This window comes from Pan paniscus, chromosome 16 (genome assembly GCF_029289425.2).
Source record: "Pan paniscus chromosome 16, NHGRI_mPanPan1-v2.0_pri, whole genome shotgun sequence".
NCBI classification, from domain to species: domain Eukaryota; kingdom Metazoa; phylum Chordata; class Mammalia; order Primates; family Hominidae; genus Pan; species Pan paniscus.
Window position 1 is genome coordinate 31,434,497 of NC_073265.2, and position 17,137 is coordinate 31,451,633.

The window sequence follows — 17,137 nt, forward strand, 5'->3', positions numbered from 1 at the left end:
TGGTTTTTCACATGAGGGCCTCAAAAGTGTAGCCCTGCTCTGTCTCTTACCTGATATCCTGCCAATCTCCACCACATATCCTTAGTCTGGCCACAATAAACAATTTGCCACAAACTGCCACATCTCAAGGCCTTTGTTCTAGTTGTTCCCTGTGTTTGTGATACGCTGCTGGCCTCTTTTCCTACTGAAAGTCTAGTTATCTACTAGACAATATAGTCCCTCCCATTACCAAGATTCCACAACACTTTTTATAAATTTTCACTGTTAACTTACCACATCGTATCGTGATTACTTCCTGTCATTTAGTCTTCATAATCAGAATGTAAGTCTCAAAGATAGCAACCATGTCTCACTGAACTTGGTATCCCGAATGTCTAGTCCAGACTTTGCATAGAATAGGCTCAATAAATATTTGATCAATGAACGAATGAATGAATAAAGTGAGACTCCTTGGAGAGAAGAGTTCGAGTCTATAGAGGATGCTGCTGCCTTTATTAACCATGTACCCTGTTATACCAGGTTTGGAACACGTCAGTTCATTGTTAAGTAACCACTATCAAATTAACCATGAAAGGATTAATTAGGTCATATCTTTTCTTGTTAGATACAGGATACAAATGCAACTCCTTTTCTTACCTAACAAGCTGACCAGAATCTTAAACTGGGAAACCACATGGATCTGGAAAATAGCAAATCATGAGACCCAATTAAACATTTCTGACAAGGTTTAGCAAATGTTCATTCAGTAACAGTACTAAAAAGGGACCACGGAGCCTATCCAGTTACAGGGATCTCACTGATTTTTCTGGGCATTATAATTTCTGTGATTATCATTTCTGCTTGTGAGAGAGAATCTCAGGCACATGATATATGAGCAGACACTCCTGCATAAATGGAAGGTCAAAGAGAAGAGGATTCAGAGTTAATAAATAACATTACCAAAGTTCTAGTCTGACAGGGTCTCATGTAAGTCAAATATTCTTGTAAGGACTGCCATCACTGCTTACCTGCTGAATCTTTTTGGAGAAGTTCTTATTGGATTTCTCTAGTGTCACTTCAAATCTGTTGCAACCTATGGAAAAGAAATAAACATTGGTAGTTCCAAATACAGGGATACATAGAAAAACCACTACTAGAAAAATACTGCTCCATACTGCTCTCATACATAAATCTTTAGAAGTTCCTGAAAGACTAAAAATCAGAGATCTAAATAGCCAGCTCTCTTACAAGCACTATAAGATGCTTTCAACTCCAATTTTAGAGCAGAGCGTTTCATGCACCTTCACTCGGCATCAGCAGAAAGGATCACACAAAGTTCACTGAAGCGGCAAGGTACTCGTGAGTCTGAAGATCTTATCTTGCAAAATCAGTACCTTGGCAAAGTGTTCCACAAGGAAGGGTGTAAAAAGTAACAGTCAAATATAAGAGCCCAAGCCATGAAACCCAGCCCAAAGCATCCTTAGATCTAGACCAACTAATTTCCAGCAACTATTCTAACTAAGTTCTGTATCACGGAGACAGAGCAAACACTCAAACCCATCTCCAGAGCTAAAGCAATTCAATGCGTCTACACTTACTGCCACTTTCAGGTGATGCTACATCTGCTGGCACTGTTACAAAAAAGTGGAAGAAAGTTATATACCATAAAAACATGTGAATTCAGCCTTGCTGGGGATGACAAAAATATTCAGCCTCAAAAGTCACCAATGAGTCAAAAAGAGAATAATTATCATCATCATCATCAGAGCAGCTATCATGAAGCAATAACTACATACTGGGTTCTGGGTTTAAAAATTTATATATTTTTTTTCTGTAAACTCACAACTACTCCCAAGAAGTAGGTATTATTATTCCAAGCTCATATTTGAGGGGCATGAGGGGTAAAGCAGTTAGGTAACAGCCAGTGAGGGAGCCTACAAGCAAATCCAGGCTGACTCTAAAGCCTGTGCTCTGAACCCACGCCCTGCTACCTGCCTTCTACTTCATGGACAGGATGCTCGCACTGCTGACCTGAGTTCTTCCCCACAGCTAGCTCTGCCCTTGCCCTCTGGAAATCAGGGAGACTCTTTGGGGCAGCCATAAGAACTCATGCCACCAAAGCTGGTCTTACTTCTTCCATGTGTCCCTCAGCAGAGGGGATAAAGAAAGGGCCCTAAAGTTGCAGGGAGTGTGCCCTGGTATTCTGCTGTTACATTTCATGAGAAAAAAAAACAATTCAGACACTTCCTACACTTGAAAGCGTCCTATTATTGCATTTAATACTTCTCTTTTCTTGTTTTTTTGTTTTGTTTTGTTTTGAGACAGAGTCTCATTCTGTTGCCCAGGCCGGAGTGCAGTAGTGCAATCTCAGCTCACTGCAACATCCACCTCCCGGGTTCAAGCAATTCTCGTGCCCTCAGCCTCTGGAGTAGCTGGGATTACAGGCATGTGCCACCATGCCCGGCTAATTTTTGTATTTTTAGTAGAGACAGGGTTTCACCATGCTGGCCAGGCTGGCCTTGAACTCTCGACCTCAGGTGATCCACCCACCTCGGCCTTCCAAAGTGCTGGGATTACAGGAGTGAGCCACTGCCCCCGGCCTATAATTCTCTTTACAAATAGAATTTTCTAAGGCAGAGATTCTTAAACTTTTTTGTCTCAAAATCTTGATAATCTTAAAAATTACTGAGGACCTCAAAGAACTTTTTTGGGGGTTATATACATGAATATTTATGTTAGAAATTTAAATACATACATTTAAAAACATGTATGTATTTAAAAATAACAATAATAACCCCATAAGTAAGAACCCACATCTGCTTCTGCATTTAATCTGTTTTGATAATTTAATTTGTTTTGGTTGAAGTATATGACAAAAAATCTGTCCTCATATAGATACATAGTTGAAAAGGGAAAAGTACTTTAATAGATTTTTCAGATTCTTCTTTGATACTACACCAACACTTAACAAATGTAATTTCTTGTAAAGCGAAATCTCACACCTGTCAATGAACTTTTCATTTCCTGTTACGTCAAAAAACATTGGTCTACCTTACACTTTGAATGTATTTTTTACTCATACATGATTTTAAAACTTCATGCATTAGTCATTTGGAAAATACTGGTTCACTGAGTTATGCAGATTTTCCAATCCAGACCTACATTTCATTATAGGATGTTAAAAAATGACACTCATTATTATCACACCCAATCTCATCAGAAAAAAACTTTAATTATGGAGAAGCTGTCACACTCAGGGGAGTGAACACAAGTTTTCCATAATTCTATTTTTTTTCTTAAAAGCTCTAACTTTATCATTCACAACAAATACTGCCAGTTGTTTACCTTAAAGTAACAGATTCCCTTTGTTCATAAAAAAAAAAAAAAGCCAAATATCTAAATGGTCTGAAAAAACCACAACCTGTCATTCTTTCAAACAAAAATAATACTCCCTGAAAAAAGTAGCCAGTTTAGCTCGTAACTCAATCACATAAGCATTTTTCCCTTGAGACAGCTATCGGACTTCACACCCTAGCACACAGCAGAAGTGCTTTATGTGTACTTCCCATTATATCATATGAGATTACTAAAAAGATATGTTGCCAAAAGTCAAAATACAATAAAAATAACTTGTACTGCCTAACCAAGAACATTTTTAAGTGAAACTAGCTTTAAAAAAAAACAAAAACAAAAACAAACTGGCCAGGTGTGGTGGCTCACGCCTGTAATCCCAGCACTTTGGGAGGCCGAGAAACCTCCCAGGTGTAGATCACCTGAGGTCAGGAGTTAAAGACCAGACTGGCCAATATGGTGAAATCCTGTCTCTACTGAAAATACAAAAATTAGCCAGGCATGGTGGTGGGCGCCTGTAATCCCAGTTACTCAGGAGGCTGAGGCATGAGAATTGCTTGAACCTGGGAGGGGGAGGTTGCAGTGAGCCGAGATTATGCCATTGCATTCCAGCTTAGAAGACAAGTGTGAAATTCCGTCTCAAAAAAAAAAAAAAAGAAAAAGAAAAGAAAAAATAAATAAATAAATAAAACCCATCACTTGAGGCAAGGAGTTTGGGGCCACCCTGGGCAAGAAGAGACACTTCATCTTTACAAGAAGTGAAAAAACTATCTGGGCATGCTGGTGCGTGCCGGTAGTCCTAGCTGCTTGAGAGGCTGAGGCGGGAGGATCGCCTGAGCCTAGGAGTTATAGGTTGCAGTGAGTCATGATTGCGCCACTGCACTCTAGTTTGAGTGACAGAATGAGACCATCTCAAAAAAACAAACAAAACCCACTGTGAGCACATGGTGAGAATTACACAATGACCATCAGTACAGCTTGGTACCACTGTTTTTCTCGTTTTTTTTTAAAAGTCTCTATTTGAAGTTAGGTACTACTGTTCTGATTTGTGTTCAGGTGCTAACCAGTTTTAATTACCATTCCTTTTGCACCATCATTGTAAATGTCAATACAGTGGAAAAAAAAAAAAAACGAAATGTTTTAGTGTTTCTGCAAACTTGGTTTTGTCCTTGTAGGTCCTCTGAAAGGATCTTGAGGATCCCCAAGGGTCTAGAGACCACACTTTCAGAACACTGCTCTAGGATGACAGCATGACTGAAATAAACCTAGAGTTGTAAAGGCCTCAGACATGAACAAATCTAAGCCCTCTCAGTTCAAAATAAGAGTAGACTGGGCTGGGCACAGTCGCTCATGCCTGTAATCCCAGCACTTTGGGAGGTCGAGGCGGGCGGATCACTTGAGGTCAGGAATTCCAGACCAGCCTGGCCAACATGGTGAAACCCTGTCTCTAAAATAGTACAAAAATTAACTGGGCATGATGGCACGCATCTGTAGTCCCGGAACTTTGGGAGGCTGAGGTGGGCAGATCACTTGAGCCCAGGAATTCAAGTCCAGCCTGGGCAATCTGGCGAAACCCCATCTCTACAAAAGATACAAAAATGGCTCAGCCCAAAATCTCCTTAAGCTGATAAGCAACTTCAGCAAAGTCTCAGGATACAAAATCAATATGCAAAAATCACAAGCATTCTTATACACCAATAACAGACAAACAGAGAGCCAAATCATGAGTGAACTCCCATTCACAATTGCTTCAAAGAGAATAAAATACCTAGGAATCCAACTTACAAGGGATGTGAAGGACCTCTTCAAGGAGAACTACAAACCACTGCTCAACGAAATAAAAGAGGACACAAATGGAAGAACATTCCATGATCATGGATAGGAAGAATCATATTGTGAAAATGGCCATACTGCCCAAGGTAATTTAGAGATTCAATGCCATCCTCATCAAGCTACTAATGACTGTCTTCACAGAATTGGAAAAAACTACTTTAAAGTTCATATGAAACCAAAAAAGAGCCCACATTGCCAAGTCAATCCTAAGCAAAAAGAACAAAGCTGGAGGCGTCACGCTGCCTGACTTCAAACTATACTACAAGGCTACAGTAACCAAAACAGCATGGTACTGGAACCAAAACAGAGATATAGACGAATGGAACAGAACAGAGGCCTCAAAAATAATACCACACATCTACAACCATCTGATCTTTGACAAACCTGACAAAAACTAGAAATGGGGAAAGGATTCCCTATTTAATAAATGGTGCTGGGAAAACTGGCTAGGCATATGTAGAAAGCTGAAACTGGATCCCTTCCTTACACCTTATACAAAAATTAATTCAAGATAGATTAAAGACTTAAACGTCAGACCTAAAACCATAAAAACCCTAGAAGAAAACCTAGGCAATACCATTCAGGACATAGGCATGGGCAAGGACTTCATGTCTAAAACACCAAAAGCAATGGCAACAAAAGCCAAAATTGACAAATGGGATCTAATTAAACTAAAGAGTTTCTTCTGCACAGCAAAAGAAACTACCATCAGAGTGAACAGGCAACCTACAGAATGGGAGAACATTTTTGCAATCTACTCATCTGACAAAGGGCTAATATCTAGAATCTACAAAGAAATCAAACTTACAAGAAAAAAACAAACAACCCTATCAAAAAATAGGCGAAGGATATGAACAGACACTTCTCAAAAGAAGACATTTATGCAGCCAACAGACACATGAAAAAATGCTCATCATCATCATCACTGGCCATCAGAGAAATGCAAATCAAAACCACAATGAGATACCATCTCACACCAGTTAGAATGGCAATCATTAAAAAGTCAGGAAACAACAGGTGCTGGAGAGGATGTAGAGAAACAGGAACGCTTTTACACTGTTGGTGGGACTGTAAACTAGTTCAACCATTGTGGAAGACAGTGTGGCAATTCCTCAAGGATCTAGAACTAGAAATACCAGTTGACCCAGCCATCCCATTACTGAGTATATACCCAAAGGATTATAAATCATGCTAGTATAAAGACACATGCACACGTATGTTTAATGCAGCACTGTTCACAAGAGCAAAGACTTGGAACCAACCCAAATGTCCATCAATGATAGACTGGATTAAGAAAATGTGGCACATACACACCATGGAATACTATGCAGCCATAAAAAAGGATGAGTTCATGTCCTTTGTAGGGACATGGGTGAAGCTGGAAACCATCATTCTCAGCAAACTACTGCAAGGACAAAAAAACCAAACACTGCATGTTCTCACTCATAGGTGGGAATTGAACAATGAGAACACTTGGACACAGGAAGGGGAACATCACACACTGGGGGCCTGTCATGGGGTGGGGGGAGGGGGGAGGGAAAGCATTAGGAGATATACCTAATGTAAATGACGAGTTAATGGGTGCAGCACACCAACATGGCACATGTATACATATGTAACAAACCTGCATGTTGTGCACTTGTACCCTAGAACTTAAAGTATAATAAAAAAAAAGTGGAAAAAAAAAACCTAAAAAAAAAAAAAGAAAAAAATCTAAGTAATGCTAAAAAAAAAAGATACAAAAATGGGTTGGGCATGGTGGTGTGTGCCTGTGGTCCCATCTACCTGGGAGGCTGAGGTGGGAGGATGGCTTGAACCCAGGAGGTTGAGGCTGCAGTGAGCCAAGATAGCGCCACTACACTCCAGCCTAGGCGACACAGCAAGACCCTGTCTCAAAAAATAAAGGAGCAGAATGAAGCCTAGAGATGTCTATTGAGGAATGTTTATACTCATATTTTAGAATCAACCAATTAAAAACACATTTATTGAATAATTACTAGGCTAGACATATCAGAGGATAAAAATGTCACTGGCTCAACTGAGCTCCAGGGAAATGACTCAGATCAGATCAGAGCCTACGATCCCTACCCCTAGTCTTTTCTTGACCCTATTATCCCCTCCCTTTCCTCAGAAAGACAGTCTACCCAAAGACCTATTTAGGCTTGAAATATCTCAAATCTGGAAACCAAATTAACCCTAGAACTAATTCACACAGGCCCAGGTCTATTTCTGGCCCACACCAGGCCAGATCTGGGCCAGAACTAAACTGTTCACCAAGAGTATAGGGAAAAATGGCATTTCTTGAAGAAAAGTTTCAAATCAGAATTTGATTTCCTAATTGTCTATATTTAATCTACCTATGGCGAAACCAAGGCCCAGGAACATTAACTAATTTGTCAAAGGTGACATGATAAAATGATCACAGGGTTCCAAGCCAGATTAACACTAATATTACCAGTTCAGGTCTATACTGTGTTGAGACTTCATTTATAAAGTCTTGTTTTCAATTTCTGATCACCACTTACATCTGAAAGCAAAGCAGAGAGTCAAAAAACAATTGTTGAATGCTGAATAAGATAAGCATTTTTAGCTTTAAAATTAAAATGTGAGCTTAATTTTAAAATTATAGACCAGGCAAATATCACAGAACGCAAATATTTTGGCTCCGAGAACTAAAAAAAGAAATTTTTTTTTGAGACAAGGTCTGTTGCTGAGGCTGGAGAGCAATGGTGTGATCATAGCTCACTGCAGCCTCAACCTCCTGGGCTCAAGCGATCCTCTCACCTCAGCCTCCAGAGCAGCTGGAATTATAAGCACGTGCCACCACATCCAGCTAATTTTTTGTAGACAGGGTGTTGCTGTGTTGCCCAGGCTGGCCTCTAACTCCTGGCCTCAATCATTCCTCCTACTTCAGTCTCCCAAAGTGCTGGGATTATAGGCATGAGCCACTTCACAGGCCATGAGAATTAAAAATTTAAAACATTAAAACAAAGATCAACAATGTACTGCTCCAGGGCCTAACTGAGGCCTTTGCATGTTTTTGTAAATAAAGTTTTATTGGAACATAGCCACACCTATTCATTACATATTGCCTACAGCTGCTTTCATGTTACAAAGGCAGAGTTAAGTAGTAACAACACTGCAAAGCCTAAAATATTTATTCTTTGGACCTTTTCAGAACAAGTTTGCTGACCCTGATTTAGAGGACAGTTGAAAAACTTAGAAACGAAATAAATTATCTATTTTGTTCTCTGGTTTCTTTTCTTACCCTGCCGCAGAAACTGACCGGGATATCTTCTCTTTCCCGAGTGCACTAGTAAGGTGCTTTTTCCCCCAGTGTTACCCTTGCTCCAGGTTCCACAAGAAAGCTCTATTTATCTTAAGCTATCTCTTAAGCTATTCACCAGAGAAATATATATTATATTGAAGGGTATGAAATTAACTGCAGATTTCTGTAGAGTGGCTCCAGGGCATAATACCTAAACACATCTATTCTCCATAAAGAGAGCACAGAAATGAAAACAAGGAAGGGCAGTGAGGTACTTTCTGCCCCAATAAAAAACACTCTTTAACAGAATACATTTCAAATACTTTAGTTATTACTCTACATTACTGACAGTCACATTTGATTAGAACTTCAGTTTTCACAGTTTCTTCGAGCCTATTATTGCATCTGCCCCAACAACTTTGTGGGGCAGAGAGTTTATAGAAAACTGATGTTGGAAAGAACTTGCTCACAGTCACGCAGCCAGGGGGAAGTGCACATGAAGGCAAACCCTGGTCCTCTCTTCTTGTTTTACCCCTCATAAGCCAACAAGATATTTTAAATCAATGTTGCCTAATTTTTTTTCCTACCACCACACCATATATACAGGAAGCTTATGCCCATTAGTAGTATTTCTTATTATTGGTAGTGAGTCTCAAAGAAAAGAGGAGGAAAACAACCACCTCCTCTTTTCTTAGAGACTCACTACCAGTAATAAGTAATTCAGTAATAAGTAAACCAGCAATTCATCCTCACCTCCCAAATGCAGGTAGGGCAATACAATTTGGAGGAGAAAAACCCTAGGCATTCTCAAGTCTTCTCCCCATTTTCCCACTGTGCTCCCTCTAACCTTCAATCTCTCTTTTAATGGTCCAGGAATAACTGATTTCACAGTTGTATACTAGCTGACTATTAAAACTTATTTTTTTGCATGAGCAATGTGCACTTACCAACGTCCTTCCGAATCCTATAGAGAAGAAGATGTCCTTGTTTGGTTCCCACAAGAAGCCATTCCTCTGGGGAAAAACAAAAACAAAAACAAAAAAAACAGCTTTGAGAAAGGTCAATCAGCTTGAGTATAACCCTATTTTTTTTAGCTGGGGCTTGTAATCAGAAATCAATGTGTCAAGAAAATGAGTTGCTTTTGATAGCAGGTGTTTTGCAAAGCTAAGGAATGTTTATACTCATGTTTGAAAATCAACCATTTAAAAACACATTTATTGAATAATTACTAGGCTAGACATATCAGAGGATAAAAATGTCCTGGCTCAATTGTTTTAATGTTAAACTAATAAAAAAGATAGAAGGGCTTTGTATTTTTAAGATTAAAGTATTATGATTTTTATTTTTTGTTATATATACTTTTATTAAGATATATATCTTTAGATATATATTTTTTAATTCTGCTAAAAAGAATATGATGAAAGTTTATAAAATCACAAAATGGAAGTACAAATGTGAAACCAGGTATCCAACCTCAGAAATAATAGCTAAGAGGCATCCTTCAAATGCTTTTACTTTCAGGAAAATAAATGACATAACATAATAAGCTTACAGAATTCATTATCTCAAAAGATAGTCTAGTAGAAAATATTTAATAACAAGTGTTGATGAGAATATAAAGAAATTAGAATCCTCATACACTGCTGGCAGGAATGTAAAATGGGAGAGCCACTTTGGAAAAGTCTAGCAGCTCCTCAAAAGGCTAAACAGAGTTACCCTGGGACCCAGCAATTCCACTCCTGGGTACACTCCCAACAGAAATGAAAACATATTCTACACAAAAACTTGTACGCAAATGTTCACAGCAGTATTATCTGTAATAGCTAAAAGATGGAAACAAACCAAATGTCCACCAACTGATGAACGGATAAACAAAATGTGGCATGTCTATATAATGGAATATTAGCTAACAATGAAAAGAAAGGAAGTATGGACCTGAAAACATGATGCTAACTGAAGGAAGCCAGACAAAAGGCCACATGATTCCATTTATATGAAATGTCCAGAGTAGGCAAATCCACAGAGGTAGAAAGATTAGTGGTTGCCCAGGGCTGGTGGGCTTGGGGGAAAATGGAAAGTAAATACTAATGAGTACTGAGTTTCTTCTGAAAGTGATGAATATGTTCTAAAATTTAATGTGGTGATAGTTGCACAACTCTGTGAATGTACTAAAAACCATTTAACTGTACACTTTTTTTTAACTTTTATTTTTTTAAGATAGGGTTCTACTCTGTTGCCCAGGCTAGAGAACAGTGGTGTGATCATGGCTCACTGCAGCCTCCACCTCCCTAGCTCAAGTGATCCTCCCACCTCAGCCTCCTGAGTGGCGAGAAATACAGGCGTGCATCACCACGTTCAGCTATTTTTTAAAAAATGTTTATAGAGATGAGGGCTCACAATATTGCCCAATCTGGTCTCCAACTCTTGACCGCAAGCAATGCCCCTTCAGCTTCCCAAAGTGTTGGGATTACAGGGGTGAGCGACTGTGCCCAGCCAAATTGTACATTTTAAAAGATGGTCTAGGCTAGTGGTTCTTAAACTTTAGTGTATCACAATTATTTGAGAGTTTGTTAAAATACAGAATGCTAGGCTCTACCCCGGAGCATCTGATTTAGTAGGTTTAAAAGTAGGCCCAGGAATTTTCATTTCTAACAACTTCCCAGATGATGCTGATGCTGGTGGTTCAAGGACCACATTTTGGGAGGCACTGGTCTAGGTAAAAAGAGGCTCAGAAAGAGTTTAAATAATTACCCTGACAGACCCATATTACATCATTCAAGGAAGGTAAGCATGTACAGATACTTCCTTAGCTTTTTGAGAACATAAAGGTCACTCATTCCTTTCATAAACTCTCTTGATTCTTGACCTCTGTAAAATAAAATCTTGGATAATGGTACAAATAGATAACTTTTATTGAGCATGTATTGTGTTCCAGGAAATGCTAAACGCATCTGTTATTTCACTAATCCTCACAACTATCCCTTGAAGTAAGTCCTTTTTTCAAATCCCCATTTTATAGATGAGGAAGTTGAGGCCTAGGGAATATATAACTTTTCCAGAGTCACACATGTGGCAAGCAGCAGAGTTGGGATCCCAACCCCAATTTGTCTTGATTCCCAACCACACGCTGTGATGTACTTACTAAGGCACCCATGTCAAAAAAATGGGTGTCAGCCAAAGGTTGTCTGAATGGCAGTAGTTATATTTATAAAAACAGGTCAGCACCTACATTCCTTATCCAAAGGATCAATAGTATTTCTCCAGGATGATGTTCTTAGTCATCCAGAAAAACAGAGTGATTCTATTTTCTTTAATTTGGGGTCTTAAAGGAAAGGCAGGTCACACACACACAAAAAAATGTTGAAATCAGAAATAACAGCAGCTCTAATGAAGGCTGGAGATTTATGCTGCAGCAGAACATGAAAAAATAAAAGAATTCATTTTGCAATATTTGTTTTGTAAAAGATACTATATTTAGAACTTTATAGATGTCATGATATCAAGCAATTTAGCAATACTAAAGTTGATTTTTAGGCCACCCACTGATATTTCAGATATAAATAAAATGAAGTGGAAATTTTTTAAAAATCCACTCAGAACATACATAAAAATCTATAACCAAAACAAAAGGCCAACATAATGTTCATCATCTTCCCCATCCTTCTCTCTCCACTCTGTCCCCCAAATCCCTGCCAGTTCCTGCTTTTCTTTATCTCTTTTAATAGCCTCAGCTTCCTCCCAAGTTGGCCAGGGTCTATCAATTTTACCTGTAATGGTACCTCATGACAGCCTCCTCCTATAGAGTCTCTCTGGGGACCCCTGTGACACCTTCAACTGGTCTCATTCACTCCATGCATTCTCTCGCATTTGCTGTCAGTTATCGTAGAGCAGATCTCTGATGCTGTCACACTGGGGCTTAAAAAATCCTGTGAAGCTACACTACCAAAATATGAAGTCAAATTCCTAAACATGACATTCAAGAGTCTATTTTCCATTTTTATTGAAATGTTTCTTGCCAATAGATTTTTTAATTTACTTTTTTTTTTCTTGTGAACCCAAACTAAGACATGCCAAAACATTTTAAAAAATCAAATGTCTAGGGGCCGGGCATGGAGGCCGAAGTGGGCGAATCACTGGAGGTCAGGAGTTTGAGACTAGCCTGGCCAACATAGTGAAACCCCGTCTCTACTAAAAAATATAAAAATTAGGCCGAGTGTGGTTGGCTCATGCCTGTAATCCCAGCACTTTGGAAGGCCAAGGCGGGCAGATCACCTGAGGTCAGGAGTTCAAGACCAGTCTGGCCAACACAGTGGAAGCCCATCTCTACTAAAAATACAAAAAAAATTAGCCAGGCATGGTGGTGTGTGTGCCTGTAATCCCAGCTACTCAGGAGACTGAGGCAAGAGAACTGCATGAACCCCGGAGGGAGAGGTTGCAGTGAGCTGAGATTGTACCACTGCACTCCAGCCTGGGTGACGGGGCAGGACTCTGTCTCAAAAAAAAAAAAAATTAGCCAGGTGTGGTGGTGAGCACCTGTAATCCCAGGTACTCGGGAGGCTGAGACAGGAGAACCACTTGAACCCCGGCGGCGGAGGTTGCAGTGAGTGGAGATTGTGTGCCATTGCACTCCAGCCTGGGTGACAAGTGTGAAATTCTGCCTCAAAAAAAAAATTAATTAATTAAAAAAATAAAATGTCTATTCTACTGGTCATAAAAGGGAATCAATCCGATGGATTAAATTCTCTGAAAACTTTTATATCAACCTGATTGATTACATGTGCCATCAGCCAGAGGACCTGTCCCATGTTAGGTCCTCCACTCTCTAGGACACGTTATTTAACAAAGCTGTGCACAACACAGAGGATGACAAGCCTGCAGAGCACGCGCAGCATGGGATGGACAGTGCCTTCTGAGACTCAATACAGTAACACACAACAGAAAGTGAGACATACTAAGCAAACACAAAACACACACATAAGCAAAGCAGTATCAGCCCTAAAAAACTCCTGACGGCCTAACCCTGAGCCACAAGGTTGGACTTAATTCCTCCTGAGAAGGAGGGCTAGGCCCTATTGCTCATAATTACCCTAATGGAGCTCCTTCCAACAGTGCAATGCAGTCCAACTTCATGTAATAAATTCCATTTCTGGCCCAATGCTGGCCACTGCAGGGAACACAAAGATGAGTAAGATAGTAGTCACTTCCCTTCATTGGGTAACATGGCAAATAACAGTACTTCTCATCTGGGCATAAGCCCCCAATTAGCTGCATTAGAATCACCTGGATTTACTAAAAATGCACATTCCTGGGCCCTGCACATGGAGATTCAGATTCAATGGTTTTGAGGTGGTACCCTGAAATTTACATTTTAAAATTTAATCTTGTTGGCTGGGCAAAGTGGCTCATGCCTGTAATCCCAGCACTTTGGGAGGCCGAGGTGGGCGGATCACCTCAGGTCAGGCATTTGAGACCAGCCTGGCCAACATGACGAAACCCCGTCTCTACTAAAACTACAAAAATAAGCCAGGTATGGTGGTGGGTGGCAGTAATCCTAGCTACTCGGGAGGCTGAGGCATGACAGTGGCTTGTACCTGGGAGGCGGAGGTTGCAGTGAGCTGAGATTGCACCACTGCACTCCAGCCTGGGCAACAGAGCGAGACTCAGTCTCAAAAAATAATAATTAAATTAAATTAAATTAAATTAAATTAAATTTTGTTATTTGTTTTTATGAAACATTTATGTAGTTCCAAAGCTAAAACGATGAAAAGTCTAGTTTCTATCATTGTCCATTTTATCCTCTCTTCTCCCTTCTGCTATGGGCATCATTTTAGTAATTTTTGACTTATCTTTCCATTGTTTCTCTGGAAAATATAGGTATGTATGTATATATAGACATACAGATACTCATATATACACGTGAAGTCTGCATTTTTTACAGGCTTTGAATATACATTCAAGTTTGAGAACCAGGCTCTAGAAGCAGACATGATTTACAGGACATGTGACCTTGGAAAAATTTCTTAAATTTTCTAAGCCTTAGGTCCTTCTTCTGTAAAATGGAGTCTTATTTTATAAAAGCCTAATACAGATTAGCATTTAACAACTGCAAGCTATTACTATTCATATTAACATTATTCATTAAATATATATTTAATGAATACCCATTGAGTCAGGAAACGTTTTAGGTACTGCAGATATAGCAATGCAGAAAACAAAGATACTGCCCTGAGGGAGCTTATATTCTAACGTGGAGTGAGAGAGGCAATAATAATTAAATATATAAAATAACAGTAGATGGTGACCCATGATTAGAAGATAAGGCTAAGAAAACAGCACATTGGTGGATGTGGCAATCTCTTTTATATAGGATACACAGGGAAGGTTTTGCTGATTTGGGTGACATTTCAGCAGAGAACTGAGTGAAATGAGGAATGAACCATATATACAAAGGCAAGTGAGTGCCAGGCCAAGGAAACAGCAAATGTAAAGGCCCTGAGGTGGGTATGTGCTTTGTGCATTGATGGAACAAGGAAGGCTGTGTGGGACTGGTACCAGAAAGGAGTGAGAGGTAAGTACACAGAAGACAGGGAAGAAACCAGGGCCTGATCATGTCAGATGTTGCCAGACAGGGTGAAAACTTTGGAACTTATTCTAGTTGTGATGTGATACCATGAGAGGGTTTTGAGCAGAGGATGGAATCAGATTTAGGTTTTCAAAGTTCACTCTACCTGGTAGATAAAAAATTGAAAATGGCACACTGGCAAATATAGGGTGATCAATGAGAAGACTACTACAGTAATTCAGGTGACAGATGATGGTGCCTTCAAGAGTAGTAATCATCAAGATAGAGAGAAATGACTGGATTTCAGATTTATTCTAGGGGTAGAACACACAAGATTTGCTGATAGATGGGATACAGTGTAAAACAGAATGAAAGAAGTCAAGAACGATTCCAAAGCTTTTGGCTTTAGTCAAAGAGGTAAATAGAAATGCCACTTGCTGAGATGTAAGATACAGGAGGACAGGCATGTTCGAGGGGAGAGGAATCAAGGACGGTTTTGGCTATGCTACTAGACATCCAAATGAAGATGCTGAAAAGGCAGCAGGATTATACAACTTTGGAGTTTAGAAAGAAATCATCCTCATCATGTTCTCTCCTGATTTCTATTTCCCAGGAGACAGAGTATGTTGTCTCTAAGACATTTACACCTCAAATATTATTTGGCCCTGTGTGACCTGCCTCTGGAAGTTCCTGGACGAACTTTCCATCCAAAGGCACAATGTAGTTAAAAAGGGGTAATGACTAGAAAGAGCAATAATTACTGCTGCTCAAATCTGGAAATAAAGCACTTTTGAAGCAGGAGGCAGTTAATGGCCTCTTGTAACCTAATATGTACCTAAGCACCTTAGGAAGCAAAGAGCATTTCTCCTGTTCGGTGGGTGATCAAGGAAGGCCAAAAGCTACCTATTGTTTCAAAACTGTGTTCCTGAAAACCACAGGTGCAAGGAATCTTTACTGTGACAAAGTGGAGTTGGTGAGAGTCTAGGAGCACTATGTGCTAATGGTCCAACAGGAGATCAGAGTCAAGGATTCTGACGAGCTAAGTCAAGTGTAGCAACAGCTGCATTAATCCCTTTCAGAAACATATGTCCTTAGCTGAGTTGGGTACCCCCTCATCCATGTTGCAATAATAGGCAGCATATGTCTCTAGTATTATAATCTGTTCACGTGTATTTGTCCCCCAATGTGTGTCCTAGGAGCACAGGCACTGTTTCTTATTCATCATTGTATTACTGTCCCAAGCAAAGAGAATGGCCCGTGTAGGCACCTAATAAGTATATCTGATGAAGCAATGGGGGAATTAATCCTTTCATGCAGTGTCAGGTCTTCCATTTAAAAACTTTTTCTCCTCCTCTATTTAAATGTTTAATGAGAGCATTTAACGACAGAAATTGGTTTTCTTGAGATGTCTGGAGAAGTAGGATTCTCCTCTTAACCCAAAGGACTAGAACTGCTTACTGTGGAGGTATGATTTTAAAGAGACCCAGAGCTGCTAAAGGAGGAAGGGTGCATATTAATATGAAAATTCTTCGTGAAAGAACCCTACAGAAGTCATGAAGAACTCTGCAAGGATGACTCGGTGACACTGTGAACAGCTGACGCACATGGTATCAGACACCACCAAGATTCCATAAGGCACATCATGGTTACCTATCTAGCTCAGTATAAGATCTGATTAAGGGATCTGAATCATATTTTTATGGTCCTTGATTTCTAGGACCTAAACATTAAGAGGAAAGTTAGAAATGATTTCCTTGGTCTTTGGCGGCTGGTATCAAACCAGTCACTCATGGATAAGAGCACAATGTTCACCGTTATCCCTGAAACCTTCATTTGTATTTCAGAGCACACAAGAGATGTCTGTCCCGGCCTTCTGCACTAGTCAATCCCAAAAGGACTATGCTAGTTTTTATGGGTTAGGTTTCAAGACAGTCTGGAAACTCTTCCGCCTACAGTTAGGTAACTTGGACACTTTGGATATAAGGTAATCAACCGCTTGGCTAGATTCAAAGGTTAGCTAACTACATGAGTTTCCTACAGGAATAAGAAATGAACGAATGATCACTAAGGGGGAAAAAAAGCATATGGTGTTAACTTGTTCAATGCCCCCAAAACCAGGGTTGACTTTCATCTAGAAAACAACA

At 39.7% G+C, this 17,137-nt stretch overlaps 1 protein-coding gene across 5 annotated transcripts in view; it reads right to left on the minus strand.

The window, feature by feature from the left end:
• Nucleotides 1–17,137, minus strand: part of VPS39 (VPS39 subunit of HOPS complex) — a 49,712-nt gene that overhangs the window by 31,917 nt on the left and 658 nt on the right. For 2 of the 5 annotated variants that reach the window (XM_063596567.1, XM_063596569.1), the window contains exons 2-5: nucleotides 9,379–9,444; nucleotides 1,578–1,610; nucleotides 1,008–1,072; nucleotides 637–679 (exon numbers count right to left, since the gene is read on the minus strand). In XM_063596567.1, the coding sequence (XP_063452637.1) occupies nucleotides 637–679; nucleotides 1,008–1,072; nucleotides 1,578–1,610; nucleotides 9,379–9,444 (207 nt within the window). Of the gene's footprint in view, nucleotides 1–636; nucleotides 680–1,007; nucleotides 1,073–1,577; nucleotides 1,611–9,378; nucleotides 9,446–17,137 lie in introns of those variants that run through there. The other 3 variants (XM_003805610.5, XM_008973299.4, XM_034938572.3) reach the window with 2 other exon arrangements.